At 42.6% G+C, this 17190-nt stretch overlaps 1 protein-coding gene across 1 annotated transcript; it reads right to left on the bottom strand.

Annotated features, from left to right (window-relative positions):
• Window positions 1–1261: 1261 nt before the first annotated feature.
• UPRT (uracil phosphoribosyltransferase homolog) lies at window positions 1262–16252 on the bottom strand. The gene is made up of 7 exons (XM_035113547.3): window positions 15597–16252; window positions 6234–6276; window positions 5009–5078; window positions 4081–4143; window positions 3404–3565; window positions 2344–2442; window positions 1262–1709 (listed from the first exon to the last, which is right to left on the bottom strand). Exons 1-7 carry the CDS (start codon window positions 15956–15958, stop codon window positions 1603–1605), a joined length of 906 nt encoding a protein of 301 aa, XP_034969438.1. The 5' UTR covers window positions 15959–16252; the 3' UTR covers window positions 1262–1602.
• Window positions 16253–17190: the final 938 nt, after the last annotated feature.

Raw genomic sequence — 17190 nt, 5'->3', positions numbered from 1 at the left:
GTTTACAATGCAGGAGTTTAACAGAGCAGTGCAAAGGTTTGGGCTTTGAGGAAGATTTCTTTGGGAGCACAAATTCTGCACAGCCTTGGGAAGGAGCATTATACCTTTGGGTTTTTTTAACAAAGCTAGGAAGTCTTTTCAAAGACTGGCCTTCCAAACACAAAGAAAGGCAAAGGTAGGAAATTCCATACATCCAGGACAGTTTCTCCACTGTCATTTATAGCAGGCCAAAACAATAAAGTATTTAAGGATTAGACATAAAGCCCTAAATCATGTATTTGTTTTGAACGAGTAGATAGAGGTACCACTGCGACAGGAAGGTAAATCGTGTTTCCATGCACTCTGGCACTCGTCACAGTGTTTGGTGCGTCAGAAGCAGTTTAATCATGCTGGCCATATGACGCAGAAAAGCTGTCTGTGGACAAAATGCCAGATCCCCTGGCCTAAAAGCAGAGATGAGCACTATACTCTATATAGTTCAATTCGACAGAACTTAACCGTCCAGAGCTCCTTTACCTTTTGCATAATTTGTTCTATATTATATATTTTTATATAATTTTTATATTATTATTGTTATTGTTGTTGTTGTTATTATTATTATTATTACATTTTGTCTATTCCCCCCCTCCCCGATTTTGCAAGTCATGATGATGGATAATGAACTCAGCTTCCAGCCATTGACAATCTTATTCAATCACCTCTCCAGCTTTAAGGTTTTCAGCTGATTAAAAGCTTCAGTCATGAGGGCTTGAATTTTGTTCTTTTAAAAGCAAAGATCCTCAGGCCCCAATCACATGATTTAGAGATCCTCATTATGAATACAATGACAAAGGTAACAATGTAAAAAGAAGACGCTGCTGATTTTTCTTGAAATCTAAATCTTAACCATTCCCCAACCCCCAACTTTACAGGCTGTAACTGGAAGAACCTGCTTTGGATACAGAGCAGTTATCTTCCTCTTCAAATGTGCTGTTTGCAAGAGAATTCTGTGCAAAGCTACCCACATAAGCTGCTCTGCACATACTACACAATCCTTCCAAGGGCTTGTGCACACCTGAGCTGGCAAATATGAGCAGGGTATTGAATTGCACACATCACCCTCTGGACTGTGACTGGTTTCTGTTAACCACATCTTTGTAACAAGCTCATAAGTGCAATATGGTTTAAGAATATTACTTCGAGCTGTTGTCTGCAAAGCATCATGACTTCTGAAAAAATTCCAACTGTGCTTATAAGCACTGAAAAATTAAATAGGCTATGGTGTCTTCACAGTTAATTTATTTTGCAGTTACAAGCAGCCACTTAAACTGGCTACAAAAAGAATAAATAAAGGAACCATGAGTGCAGCAATCTGGATATGCGCATCATTGGAAGACTGTTGCAGCGCAATGTGCTTCATTGCTGCCCTCAACTCAAGTGGACACAAGATAAAATATTTTCCCTTTTAAATAAAAAACAACAACTGGCCCAGGTTATTTTCACCTTTGGCAAAAGAAAAATAGGCTGTTAAATACACCCAGCAATACCTCTGCTTCAAATTATAAAATGTAGAAAAATGGTATAATATCATACAGTAACAAAACACACACTGGTTAAAGCACTTCAGTCTGTTCCAAAATACTTCTGTCCAAAATGCGTTGGGGCAACAGGATGAACTTCTGTTGTTAGAATTGTGATATCTGGGAATTCCTGGATTATTGATTTGGCACCTTTAAAAGAAGAAAAGAAGAAAAACATTACAGTAAACTACATTTGCAGCTCTGCAACAAGGGCTCCCATCTACTTCCGGAGCTTGATTCTCCTTTTTCTCCTCCTTCTCTGCCTCCCTTTAAAATTAACCCATCTAACATACAGACTTCATCAAATGTCTTATTAACATTACATGCTCACAATGGCAATTGCTCCTGGCATAAACTCCTTTCAATGATGCATTTTCCTCCCCAATGTTTTGTACATAGCTGCATTCTTTGGCCAAGTGTCATTAAGTGCAATGATCCTGAATGCTGACATGAGTTGGTCAATGGCAAATCCCAGTAAAGTGGACTGGGGCCACATGTGTACTGAGAGGAAGGAACCTGTTCCCCAGTCCCCTTGTAACAAAGTATTCCTTGGCCGACAACTGACATGAAAAACATGGGAAACCGGGATCTTATTGGCACATGCGGTGGAGCTGTACCATAAATTCTGGAAACAACTGATTACAGAAATCAGCACACATATAGGTAAACATGTTATCGTCTATTTTTGATAAAAAATAATGTGTATCCTGTATCAGAGAAAGTCAACAGGACTAGCTCATCACATTCAGTTTGGCTGTTTGTCTGCCCTGCTGCTTTAACTTACCATGGGGTGTAGAGAATAGACTCAGCAGGATTATTACATTTGGCTGGACTCCATGTTCTATAAGAACCTTTACAGCCTCAATCACAGTGTTGCCAGTACCTGACAATATTTTTGGGGGGGGGGGAGAGAAAGAAGAATTACTCTAGTATATTTTCAAGTTATGTTACTATCAAAATAAAACTATTTAGCCATTAATCTGCATGGTCTATAGGTATGAATTCTGACATTCCAAACAAAAACAATAAGCTAAATAAAACAATAAGCTCAGTGCATCCAAAGTTACTTCGCCAATGGCTAGCATTGCTCAATGTACTCTTTCAAGGAATAAATAGAGTCAGTTTCGAAATGGGTGGCAGCCATGGGCTTAAATCTCAATTCTAAAGACTTAACTCTGAACTAAATTATCTTGTTAATTTCTACCAAGTGTACTTGGCATGGGGTTTGAGAATTTTATGGCTTCTATATCTGATTTCAATGCATTTTTATAGAAGTTTGAAATTAAAAAAATGGTTAAACAGAATCAAACTGCTCAGAACTGAGAAATAAATATCTGATCCTATGTAAGTAACATTTAGGAATGAGCAAAAGCTTCCATATCACCCCCTGCTGAACAGTTACGGTCTGCTAGTTGCACCCAGCATCAACATCCTCATTACTTGTTTGTACTTAAGTAACTCAAACAACACGTTGCATCATTAGATGCATATTTTCAACACATGCAGCCTATAGACGAGGCATAGGCAAACTTGGCCCTCCAGATGTTTTGGGACTACAACTCCCATCACCCCTGACCACTGGTCCTGTTAGCTAGAGATGATGGGCGTTGTAGTCCCAAAACATCTGGAGAGCCAAGTTTTCCTGTGCCTGCTATAGACACTGCTGTGCCAGCTAATGAACTGTAGTTCAACTAATGTAAATTCTGGAAAAGCTTGAAAAATCCTGTGTTGCATGGCCCCGACACAAATCCTTAATTCTAACCAATGATGGATCTGCCTTCCAAGAGAGCTCTCTAGTCAAATGGTCAATAATTAGTGGGTGGGGAATACTTTAAGGCACTTACTTAGTATTGGGTACATGAGGAGAACTTTTCTCCTGAAAATATCTGGTGGAAACTTTGCATAGTACACTTTGGCTCTCTGAGTGTCTTCATCGCTCTGGATCAGGATCTTTCCTATTCGGATTGATCTACAACAGTCACGCAAGCCCTGTTCCATAGCCTCTCCTTAACGGGGGGAAGAAAACAAGAAAGAGTTACAAATCAAGCAATGGCCAGCCTGTTTCACTAATCTACCTGACGTTTTGGTTTTGCAATGGCTTCTATATGCAACATACTGTTCTGCAACATACTGTAGCTCCCCATATAACAGAAGACAGCTGATGCCATTCAATAAAAGCTGGTGTGAGAGGCAAGCACTATCAGCAAGGAAAGATGCAACTTACATTCATGTGAAAAATTATGAATATTGTACACACGCCACATAATTTTCCATGAGGATGCAAGCCAAAAGTGGCTATGTCAAAATTTGCTCTTAGAAAGGACATATGGGATTAACCCTTTGCTTGGAAAGCATAAATAGTCATTGTTCCTCTTACAGCCCTCTATGTTGCTTTCCCTAGTATAGTAACTTATGAAGTAGTCATACATCTGTTTCCAATATGGTGCCACTTTTGCTAGAAACAGCAATACTGCACTGATAATAAAAAGACTGAACACACACAAAATGTTAAATGACTTACCACTTCTCATTATGCTGACTCCACAGTTTCCTTTTTCAAATTTCACCCCTTCATATTTGTACCCTGTTGAAAGGTCACACAGAATCTGGATTAAGGATGTTGTTTTCCTTTTACCCACACTGAATATTCTATTTGAAGATGGACAGTGGAAGTTGCATTAGCCACTTACAATTCTAAGGGACATTTTACACACCTTGGTGATTTCAGAAAGATGTCTATCCCTCAAAGTTCCACAGAGAGTACAAGATAAAATAGCAGTTTATTTATTTATCCTACTCTTCATCCCAAAAAAGGCTTACAGAGCATCTTAACCAACACACAGAGCATATTAATACACACACACGCACACACACACGACAGTCCTTGTCTCTAGGCTTACAAACTTAACAGGGTACAAATCTTTCTAATGTCCAGGTGGGATGGACAGGATAAGTCAAAAGTAGCTGGTCTCTGAGATGTGCCAACAAGAATGGCCCTACATCCCTTCTACATCCAGCCAGACACTTATACATTGCATCTAAACCAAGACCTATTCTCAGGCCCATGCAGAGTTTGTCTGAGGCCCGGGGAGGGATTCTTGTTAGAACAAAGTAATAAACTCAAACAGGCCACAGATGCCCCCTCCCCACCCAGTGGGCTTAGCCTGGGGCAGGTATATCCAGATGCCCCCCTCCTCTGCAGGGGCCTTCCTAGTCTAGCAAACACTTTTTAAAATTGTTTTTCTCCTGGTCCTGAAAAGGCCTGGCCCGAGCCAAATTATCTCAAAAAAATAATTTTACAAAGTGATCAAATTTTAAATATCCTCTTATTTGCAGAATTCCCACTCTATTGCTAACTTTATTGGCAGGTCAAACCACACTGCCCATTTTACTTTACACCATATCCTTATTCTCCACACCAGCTAGCCTGGGCATGCTTTCCCCATTACCTGTTGGAGTGGTTACTGTGCATTCTGTGTATGGCAGCTGATTCAACCCCTCTTCAACCACAAGCCTGATCTGTAAAAGGGAAAGAATTCAAATGGGGGAGGGAACAAGACAAAGCGGAATAAAACAGAGAAAACATTGTCACAGCAAGGCTCCAGTTTCAACTAAATACTAGCACACCGTCAGTGCAAGGGCACAGCCCAAGTGCTCCCCTCAACATCTTCAACAGTCCAGAAATAAGCACAATGGACTTTGATCCACCATCTGCACCACCTACAGATCATTTAAACTATTGTTTGTATGGCATAATGTATGTACTGTACAGCATTTACACACTGGAAAGCATGGAACAAAGAGCAGAAGATTTCAAAGTTACTGATTCCTCTACACTCCTGTAAAGACTCCCAGTTTGAACTCCCCTTGCCTAGATATTTTCAAACTGTAATATCATCTTATTCTTTCTTTATCCAATGGTTAAGTAACCTTTTCCAGGTTGAGGGCCACATTACAATGGTCACAAGCTGTTGTGGGCCACATTCCAGTAGTGATCAGGACAAGTCCCCCCACCCCCACATCTCTATGTAGGAAAAATGACACATGTGAAGTGGCCCTAGGTGTAGGTATACAGGATTTTCCTTGGTTATACAGTATATGTATTTAATGTATTCTTCCATAGTTGAGAGGAAACAATTTGTAAGTGGAAGAACTTGTCTGTTATTGTGTAAGTGGGTATTTCCATGAACAAGCCAGCATTAAAGAATGGCAGGAGATTCTCTGTGTAGTAGATACTGCCCATTATTTAAAATGGGATCACGCTAAGTAAACATCCTGAAAATGTCATGTAGCCAGGACACCAGAGTGTTTCTTAACAGCTAAAAACTAAATGGTTTTATCTGTTTGGTGCAAGAAACTCTGCAAAAATAATAATATTGTCACTATAGAAAACAAGCCTGAGTTTTTGTTTCTAGATCACAATTTAGTTCAGCATATTAATAGCCTAATCCTAAACATATTTATTGGAAGTCAGCTCTGTTGGCATAAAAGTAGATATGTTTACGATTAAACATAAATGCTATGAAAACTATTACTGACAGATTATTAATTTTTCAAATAAGCAGCAGGTTCAAAGAAAACTGATCTCTTTTCCAGTAATAGTTACTGTATTCATTCTATCAGAATACTCCTGTTAATACACAAATCTACACAACAGGCCTTCAACTAACTTACCAATCGATCAGCAGAAAATACGAAGTCCCCTCTACTGGATGTCCTAGAGGAAAAGAACAGAATTTTTAGTATGATTATCCAACAAGTATGTGCTGCTATTGTTAAATATCCCAGAAAATATGCACACAATTAGAAATAAGTGCTGAAATGCATCTATCACTTTCCCTCATAATATAAACTAAAGGCTTGACCTTTAGATTAACTTATTTGAAGTGAAGTCATTAAGGTCTTTGAACATTAGTCATTAGAGGTGGATTCGAAGTGTTTTCTAAGAAGGTTTATAAGCAGAGATATTATGCATGAAGGCAAGGAGCTATGCATGTTAATCTCATTTTACTCATTGTCCTATTTAACCTGAAAATCTAAATCTAGAAAGTGAAGTAGCAGTCCATAGGGTCCTAAATGTATGGTCTCCCTACAGTCCACAAAAAAACAGAATTAAAAACACTAGGAAAAAGATTCTGCCATCTCATGCAGTGTTTGAAACTCCCATTGTGTAAACAGTTTCTGAGCTCTGGGTGCAGTATTGCACCTAAGATTTCAGATTAAAACTGTAGAGTGGATGGAAAGAAGAACCTTTTTCTGCCTCCCCACTTCCAGCTACTTTCTGAAGACTGGAGAAGAGACCCCCTTAAGAATATTAGGGGATAGGGAGGGGAAGGACTAGACCAGGGGTCTGAAACGTGCAGCCCATGGGCTGGATGCAGCCCACAAAGACTGTTTTACCGGCCCATGAGCTGCCCCTGAACTGAGCTGCCTGCTCGGCGAGTCCCCCCCACACTGCTCTAAATTGCGGGGTCTCGTCGAGCGGTGCCAGAAATTGCATCGGCAAACGCGCAGATACTGGAAATCGTGTATGTGCATGTCCAGATGCGGAAATCACTTCTGCGCAGGCGTGATTTCCAGCGTCTGGGCATGCACAGAAGCAATTTCCACCACCGCAGACATGCGCAGACACGATTTCCGGCGTCGCGCTGCTCCAGTCTGGCCCACGGATGATCTCCGTTGGAGTGATCTGGCCCATGGCCGGTAAACCTTGCCGACCCCTGGACTAGACCATGTGAAAAATTAACACAACATTTTAGCTGCAATTCGTTCATTTTCAATTTGTATTCTTGTTATTTTAAAAAGCGTCTAGACCAGGCATCCCCAAACTTCGGCCCTCCAGATGTTTTGGGCTACAATTCCCATCTTCCCCAACCACTGGTCCTGTTAGCTAGGGATCATGGGAGCTAGGGATCATGGGAGTTGTAGGCCAAAACATCTGGAGGGCCGCAGTTTGGGGATGCCTGGTCTAGACATTCCGTTGTTGTGCCCATAACCTCCGTTTAAGGTCCCATTTAGCTCCTAGCTTTCATATCTCAGTTTCTAACACTGATCTCATGACAATTCACAGACATTACTTATACACAGTGCTTTTTTTCTTTTAAAAAATGTTTAGGGGTACTCTCATTTTCCTACTCATATTGAAATACTGCCCCTCAATGAGGCCAAACTTAAGATCCACAAAATGTTTAGGGGTATGTGTAGCCCAGCGTCCCCCCAGAAAAAAAGCACTCTCCCACACAGTTAGAAGCTTTCATTTTCTCTTGTCATGTTGTATTCAATAATGGGGATCATAGTTTAATGTTAGGATTAGTCTACTCAAGTCAACTCCATGGTTTGGTTTGGTTTAAAACTAATAGTACCTAGTGTTAACCACTAACCCCAGTTAAAAAACAGCAAGCTATATTTAAGGAAAAGCAACATGAAAGCCTTTCAAACTTATCCCAGCTGTTTGGGAGAAGGAGAGGGAAGGGTGGCAAAAACCTGTAAGGATACTACGTTCATTCATGGTGCACTGCACCAAAATTTAGCACAGAGGATTTAAACATTTTTGGGTCCATAGCTCCTTTGACCAACTACATTCTTTCTGCAGAGTGGACAGCCTGTCACCCTTTTTCAAACACCCTCCCTTGTGGAGTATTCCCTCAGCCTCCTGTCCTCTCTTCTTGGGAGTCCTCTGGACAGCCACTACTGCCACTCTGCCCCAAAGAGAGGTGCCTCTTCACACTGTCCCACAGGGGTCTGGGTCTTCTCTATCCATTCCCAACAGCAAGGGCTGGTGAAATGGGTGGCTGGGCTCCCTCGCCTGCTTGCTTGCTTACTCCGAGGCTGCCTCAGCTTCTCCGCTTCCCCTAAAGACTCCTTGCAAGTATAGTTTGTTATGAGTGAACTAGCTGAACTCAAGCAGCTATACTCTTTGTGGGTGCAGGCTACCACAAGTACATAACTTAATGCTTAAGAGCTTGTACTTCCTACCCATATTCTACCAGGCCAGGATCAAGGTTCTTCATTAATTTACAAGGCTCTTAACTTGGGTGCAGGTTCTCTTAAAAACTGCCTGGCTTTTATATGCTTAATCACTGAGGTTTTCATGGAGTCACTGTTAGTGCCACCTCCCCAATGGCTCAAATGCACAACTTGTATCCACAAGGAGCCTTATGTTCAATATTGTGGGCTGAACTCCATGAAACTCCTTCACAGCTGAGATGAGACAGATCACATCTATTCTGAACTTCTGGCATCTAAGTCTTTATTTCAGCAGGCATTTTAAGCATTCTGATGTTGTGGGTAGTTTTAATTGATTTTTATTATAACTTTTTAATCATATTGTAAACCACTAAAATAAACAATCACAAAAGGAAAATATGGCAACCTAAAATGGTCACATTCTGCATGTTCTGATCAGAATTAAGTATCAGACTGCTGTTAACTGGAACATGCAGATGAAGTCAAAATCCTTCCTAGAAGCTATGAGCTCATGTGTGACAATATTATAGGATCAAGTTAGTTCCATAATAAACTTGATCCCCCATTCAAAAAATGAGTGGCTTTTGTTGCTTATTTAGGATCAGTGTATAAGCAGTTAAAACCATCTGCAGCCATATACAAAATGCCAGCAGTTAAATTTACCTCCCATTAACTGTGGATTTTGTCATAATAGAAACACACTGCTCGGAGCTGCTTCTATGGAAACCTGTTCTCAAGCCCAACTGCCTGCAAATCCTTTTTTCATTGTAAACTGCAGCACTGCCAATTTTAGCCCTGAAATCAGGCAATATAATCTACACTGGGAATGAAAGTTTTATGAGACTAAATCCCACTCCCCATTAAACACAGCATACATATATACATACATACATACATACATATATATAAACACGAGACATCTACAAATATTCAGTGAAACAATCCACTGAAGTATTCAATATTTGTATCCCTTGTCCTACTGTGATCAACAGCGGCGGCCCATCCCATTTCACCACCCGAGACAAAAATGGGAAAGTGTCACCCTCTCCCTACTGCCCATTCAACCAAAGCCTTGCTTTCTAGGGTTGTGAGGCTGTGACAGCAACTTCCAGGTTTCAGTGAGATCTCGCAAGAGGTCCACAAGGTCTTGCCAAAACCTAGAAGTCACTGCCTGAAAGTGCGATAAGAGCGCTTCTGTGCATGTGCAAAGAACGCTTCTGCGCATGCACACACGGCAAAACCTGGAAATAAACACTTCTGGGTCCGCCACGTTCATAACCTGGAAAAACACAACCTGCAGCGGACGCAACATGAGGTATGACTACTTTAAATTGAACCTGAAAACAGACTTGTATAATGTGATCAAACAGCCCATCTCAGTTCTGGACAATCTGAAATTTCAGACAGTTTTTAAAAGTACTCCCATTTGAATAGTCTTAAACAGGAGGTTATTTGAGCATAAGCAGCTGTGGCTAGACTATTTCCATCCAATTAAGCAGACAGCTTGCACGGAGTCCTTTGACTTTCTGTTTCTAAGGGGAAGCATTCCTGTCTCTTTCCTATAATTTACCCAAGTGTCATCACAGACAATCTTCTGCACTACCTCAAACTGAACACATTTCTATGGGGTTGGCTTACACATTCAGCTGCCAACCATCAAGTGTACAGTAGTCTAGTTGAGTTAAATTTAGACACTGGGTTAGCTACACAAGATGGTTGTGTTAGGGTTCATCTATTTTGTGCCTTGTTCCTCCTTGCCATAGCTCTACTTACTGCCCTGCATCTTTAACAGTACCAAAAAAGAAAGAAATCAAGCAGATATGCATGTGTAAACAGCTCTATGTCTTGGCTACCTTTAACAATCACAGGGGATGGTCAATTGCCTTGTATTCCATAATCAAGCAAAAACTGTCTCCCTTCAAAAGTGATGCCTTTATAGGATTAGGCATTCTGTTTCTACAGCATCCAGGCAGAGGCCTCTTTAAAACCATGCCCTAGGAATTGCTCCCAGCAGCTGGTACTCAGGGGGCATACTAGCCCTGGACATGAAGGTCCCACTTTTTATGACAGTCAAAAGCTCTCTTCAGGTGTTCTGTATGTGTATTAAGTAAATATGCAAGAGGGGCTATGGGAATCAGCACATTCCCCTTCCCCTGCATCACCCTCCACAAATTGAATGGCAGTCACCTGAAATAAAACACCTTTCTATATTCAGAAGCTCCCCATATGTTTTAGAAGCCTGGAAAAATAAGGTTCTTAAATGTGCAGAGAGCCACCACAAATTCAGATGATGATCAGGTCAGGAAGTAACCCTTCAATTTGTGGGTTTCCTCTGCACATGGAGCAAAGCTATTGCACTTGTCCCTACAAGTCCCCTTCATGTATTTAGGATACCTGCAGAGAGCCATTTCCTCTAATATTTTGTAAAGTCATCTAGTGATGTGGGGCGTAAAAATTTTTGTTTTGTAGGTTCATTAGTAGCAATGAAATGGTGCCAATTGTAAATACAATATTAAGCAAGATTGACAGTTTCAAAAGTTCTTTGTTTAGTAAATACAAGTAAAATTAATATGCTACATTACTTTATAGGGCCTCTGATTTTTTCTGATGCAAATCAACTTAATTTGTATAAAGCATTTTTTCCTGAGAATTTTCCAAATGAAAATGTTTAGATAACCCACATCGTTGAGGGCATCCAACCTACTATTCATTACAACTCATTATGGTTGTGGATTCCATATGCTAATTATGCTTTTCTTGTCTGTCTTGAACCCACTGCCAGAGTACTTATGGTAAGATGGACAGACATTTCTCTGTTGCATCATTCTATTTTTCCCTTGCTTTTCTCTCAGTTTCATTCCAAAGATGTCTTATACAAGAAGACTAGATTATTGGCTAATCACCCTTTTCTCTTGCCACTTAGTGGCAAGGAATGAAGCCTATTCCTCCAATTACAAATACATTACACTGGACTTGACAAAGTATATGTGCATATCCCAAAAAATGTTGATGCATAAGGAATTTCAATAAAACGAAGAAATGAGGATTTTGACATGGAAAATCTGACACTGCCAAAGGCACAGTGGCAACACTGGGTGCGTCTATAATAAATGTGCGATGTCAGACAATGCAAGCAACATTTCTTCTTGTCCGCTGGAGCACACAGCTAATCATGATGCTATCTACAGCTAGCTGACTTTTTACATTGTGCTGTACATGTTAATACATTCATTCAAAATCAGAAAGTAGCTACTGCATGAGCTTTATAGATAAAATAGCTACAGCTACAACTCAGGAAAGCATATACTGTAATATACTATAAAGCTAGTAGCTTTGAGAAAAGCATCATTGTTTATTTTAAGATAACTGTAGTATGATTCTTGCCCAAATCAGCCTAACACTTACCTGGTCAGCAAGACCATTTTTTTTTGAGGAAGAGAAAGCAGCTCACCAAGCTGGTTAAATAGAAAAGCATCCATATGCAGTTTGAAAGAAAAAAAAACTTTTTCATTGTTGTCTCTTAACTCCGTCTGTGCACAACCACAGGGCCCCTCCAAACTGGTGTTACTTTGTGTTCTTTGTGTACTTTGTGCAGTGTGTTCAAAATTAGCCATGCACGAGACACATTTTGCACCTGGCTATTGGCGACTTGCAACCAAGTGAAGATGCCTGGGTGCCAGGATGGAGGTGCATGCCTGGGGATAATTGGATCTTGACTGTTTTCACACATTAATACCACATCCTGTAGGAATAGGCCAATATATATGTGAACTGTCCCTGGATAAAGTGATTTATCTCAAAGTTCTTAACCTAGCACAAGGTTGTCATCTGAACTAGCCAAATATTTAAGTGATAATCACAGTCAGTCCATCACTTGAAAAATAAGCCTTCAGAGCTGTCTTGCCCCAAACTGGCAACTAGACATTCCGTTTTGGTGACTGCAACCTTGGTTAAAGGAGCCATTTGGCACCTAACTTATATATCTTAGTTTCTAACACTGATTGCAGGTGTACTTTGCAACATGTTCTTGAGTTTCTTCCTTAATAGTTGTTCTGTGATGATTCCTCAGTATTGCATTATTGCTCTCCAGAGCAACTGTAGTACAACAAAAATAGCATTCATGGTATAAAAAGTTACAGGATTTCATCAGGACATTACAGCTATGCACTAGTTGGAAATGAAAGGGTATCACTACCACAAAACTTTTGCAGGAATAAATATTTTTTGCCTGTGTGGGTCATACACTGGTAGCATCAAAAGAACAAATCATCACAATTACACCGTCTAGAGGGGTCCATACTCATCAACTGTAAAATGTGAAACAAAATGCTCACACCTAAGCTGAACACTAAAGACTAAATATATCAATACCAAACATGCATTCAAATAACCAATAGTCAGCTATCATTTTCCTAGCCTCGCTGTATGTTTGAGAAGTTTAACTACACAATCCAAGAAGGACATTTCAGGCAATTTTTCTAGTCATACAGCTTTCATCTGAATTCTGGATTCAGCTGATTTACTCCACACTTAGCACGTAAAGGCAGCCCATGGATGGCACCAATTTCCCTAAATAAACTTTCTTAAGATCAGGCTTGCTGCAAGGGTACAATCCTAGATTCACCTTGGAATTAGACCATGGGTAGGCAAACTAAGGCCCAGGGGCCAAATGCGGCCCAATCCTCTTCAAAATCTGGCCAGCGGACAGTCCAGGAATCAGCGTGTTTTTACATGAGTAGAATGTGTCCTTAAATTTAAAATGCATCTATGGGTTATTTGTGGGGCATAGGAATTCGCTCATTATTTTTTTCTTCAAAATATAGTCTGGGCCCCCACAAGGTCTGAGGGACAGTGGACCAGCCCACTGCTGAAAAAGTTTGCTGAGCCCTGAATTAGATCCACTGAACTTGGTGAAATTTACTCCTGAGTGAACAAGTATAGATTCAAAACACATGCATATCATCGCTATATAACACTAATGTACAGTTAATAAAATTAATATTTATTGTCTGATTATGCTGTTTCATGTTGTTTTCATAGGATATATATTAATGTGTTGGGTTTTATATATTGGAAGCACCTAGTAAGGACAAAGCTGGCCTAGAAACCTCACATTACTGAGATAACTAGATGTGGGACCACTGTCCAACCAAATCTTCATGTCATACTTTTTGAAGAAACTGCAATGTGTGCAGCTGCAAGATGCAACTGTGACTTCTCTATGACCAGTGAAGTGATTAGCTATACAGTAGTGCTGATTAGCATTGGGCCCCAACCACCATCCTACTCACTAAAATCTTTCACCTACCAGCCAGCAGTGCAGGATCTGAAAGGCAAAACTTGCCCCTAAGAGTTTAGCAGAGTTCATAGTACATGCTGGGCCTATTTTCACTTAATGTTAGTCCCAGTGGTTGGCTAACTAGACAAGATACATTAACACTGCACCTCTTTGCTTATTCCTATAAGCCCCCTCCCCAAAAGTTTCTAATACTAGGTAGTCAACCAAAGTAATCAAGTACAAGCAGAGCAAACTGTTATCATGTCAATTTGCATGACAAAACCAGATCTGGCAGCAAGCTAAGAACAGTGAAGCAGCAGGCATGGACATCCAGCTCCCCATTAATTGAAGGTGGCTGCAGCTTTAATTATAAGCAAAACTCCAGTGCTATGACTTGCTCTTTTGCAATGTCCTCCAAAAAGTAAGGGAAAATATTGCTTTGCATTTACCCAACCCTGAGGTTATGTTATCTCAAAACTATCACCTGTCATACACTCATGCCTCAGTCGTAAAGGACACACCATGGCAGCTACCTGGTAACCTATCCTTTGTAAAGATTCCTCCCAGCAAATTTGGATGGCCAATTCAAGCATATTTAATAGGTCATACCTGTATTTACATAGCAAGTAGCATGTTTCTAGTACAGTAATCCCAAAACTTACACACATTTAGTTTGAGTGCAATGCTTGGCAAATTATTTAATTAAAAAGTGGGTGGAAAGTGAATGGGTGTATTGGGGGGAAAGACTTTGGCAAACCCATCTGCCCTTCAACTCAGTGTGTATTGACTATATGCAGTTTTGGCTTTAGGGGTAATCCCCAGAAAAATAACCCTTGTGTAAATTGCAGTCTTATTGTATTCAAAGCACACCACATGCATTATTCCAACCATCTTTTTTTAAAGGGCTGTGTAAGGTATGACTATTCCCATGATGATGGGTGGGGCTGAGGTCAAGAGAACAGTGCTTTATAATGCCTCACCTAGTACTGGTAAGTTAATGATGGAAACACTCTTTTTATTCACTGAGCTTTGCCCTAAGCTATCTCAGACACGGAAAACCAACCTGGGAAAAGTCCCTTCTGCTTTGTTTGTTCCTCACCACCATCTACGCCCCCTCCTTCCTGCAAAGCATAACGCGGGACGCATCATTTCTTATTTAAAGAGAACTCACCCACAGCTTCGCTCAGCACCATCACATTCATTGTGCCCAAATCCAGCGAGAAGAGACCGCCCCCCGAACATCACTGCATAATCTACATTTATATACGTTTTAAACAGGAGTACAGAAAGGCTGGCTCCCCTGCTCATGAGGCTGAACTCCCAACAACAAATGAACACGCACCGTTAACTCCTCGTGCAGCTAATGCGGTGGACCGCAAAAGCTTATAGTACCGCAATGAATTCAATGGAGTTTCCAGCTTCCCTAGACGACAGATCCTTTGCTCTGACCTGAACCCTAAACCTAGATAGTCACAACATACATTACTGCGTATATTTGGGTGGGAAAAGGGAGGACCCTCCCCTCAAAAAACACACAAGTGAGCCACTTGAGCACATCCTGGCCCTGCGGGTGCCACAAAAGGCAGGCTGGGCAGACTCCACGCCTCAGCTCTTGTCTGGAGGCTACAAGGCGACGGAGCTCCGTCTGGCCAGGGAACGAAAGGGGCTCTCGCGTTGACAGATGTCCACCTCGCCGCCCCCAACCACGCGCGCACAGGCAACATTCTGTATATGCTCAGAGGGAGGTGAGCCTGGCGCCAAGAAGAGAAGCTGCCGACGCGTGCCCGCCTTACCTGTCCCGGATGATGGTCTGTAGCTCCCGGATCTGGTCGTTCATGGGCAGGAGCTTGAGCCGAGAGGCGGCGGCGGCCGGCAGGTCGAGGGTCGGCGACGGGGCCGTGTCAGGGCCGCCCCCGTTGCTGCCAGAGCAGCTGCAGCCGCCACCGCCGCTCCCACTGCAGCAGCTGCTGCTATCCGGGCTAGGGCTATCGCCGCCCGGGCCGGGCTCGGAGAAGCGGAGCTGCCGGGAAACGACGCCGCTCCCCGTTACCGACTGCTCAGAGCAGTCCTGGTCGCGGTCTGTCGCCCCAGCCTGCTGCTGCCGGGACGCATCTGCCGAGCTTACCCTCTGGTTGTGGCAAGGCATTGTCTCCATGCGCGGCCGGAAAAGCGCCCAGTAGTGCCCCGATGGTGCCCCACCGGTACGCCACGCGCTCGCCCCGCGCTTGGGGCTTTACCGCAGCGCCCGCCCAGCCGGTCAAGCTCCGCCTCCTCGAAGGTCCTGAGCGCGGCAAGCGGCCCAGCCGGGCGCGGCTATTGGCTACTGACCTTGCCACTCGTAGCTTAGGGACAATGGGAGGGCACCTTCGGTCGAGGTGGCCCCGCCCCCCGCTCCTGACTGGGGAAAAAGCTCTTCTTTTACCTCAGAGAGAAGAGGCCGCATTCACGCCATACGTTCAAAGAGGCGTCATGCCACTTTAAACGGCTTCCCTCAAGGAATTCTGGGAGGTGTAGTTCGTTCAGAGTGCAGAAAGGTTTAGTGACACATTCTGAAACGGCATAACAGTCCCCTCCCAAGAATCCTGGGAGGTGTAGTTTGTTAAACCTGCTGAGAGTTCTTAGAAGATCTCCCCACACACACAGTTCCCCATTTCCCTCGCAAAACGACAGTTCCCAGAAGGATTTAACAATCTCTCTTGAGTGTCTTCTCACAGGGAATTGCAACTCCAATATGAGTGGTGTTCCTAACAGCACCCCCTACAGCTCCCAGAATTCTTTGGGGGAAGCCGTGACTGTTTCAAGTGGTATTAGTGCACTGTGAATGTATGGTGTGCATGTGACCGGAGAGAGATCCTCTTGTCTTTCATCATGGGCCTTTCTTATTTGGGCCACGCACCTGCTCCACAGACATCAACTGGTTTAGTGACAGGAGTGGGAGTCAGGAGCAGGTCAGCAATAACCCACATGGCTTCAGTGAACATAACTCTTCATTCAAAGACTCAAGACAGCACAGGAGGCCAAGCCTAGTGAACACAGCAACTCTGCCCCATTGAACTTGCCCCTAAGCAGCAGTTGCTAGCAGCGGCACCACCTTGTGCCAAAGACTAAGGGGGACCAATGTTGCACTGTGCAGTCAGGAGAAGGTTGGGTGCTGCACCAAGACCCATTTTGCTGTGTGCTGGAGCACCCTGTGGTCGGTAGAAAGCAGGGCACCATGCAGTGCCCCCCAGCAGAGTGTCCCATGCTCAGGAAAAGGCCAGGCGCCATACTGTGCCCCTTGCTGGAGCACCCCATTCCATTTCCACACACCCCCCAGAGAACCCCATGGTTGGGAGGTCAAGCACTGCATCCCGCTCCAGAACGCACTGTGCCACTCCCCCTCCCCAA

Source organism: Zootoca vivipara, chromosome Z2, assembly GCF_965207765.1.
Source record: "Zootoca vivipara chromosome Z2, rZooViv2.hap1.1, whole genome shotgun sequence".
NCBI lineage: Eukaryota > Metazoa > Chordata > Lepidosauria > Squamata > Lacertidae > Zootoca > Zootoca vivipara.
Note: the sequence above shows the minus strand (reverse complement) of the source record. Positions and strands in the feature narration are given on the sequence as shown.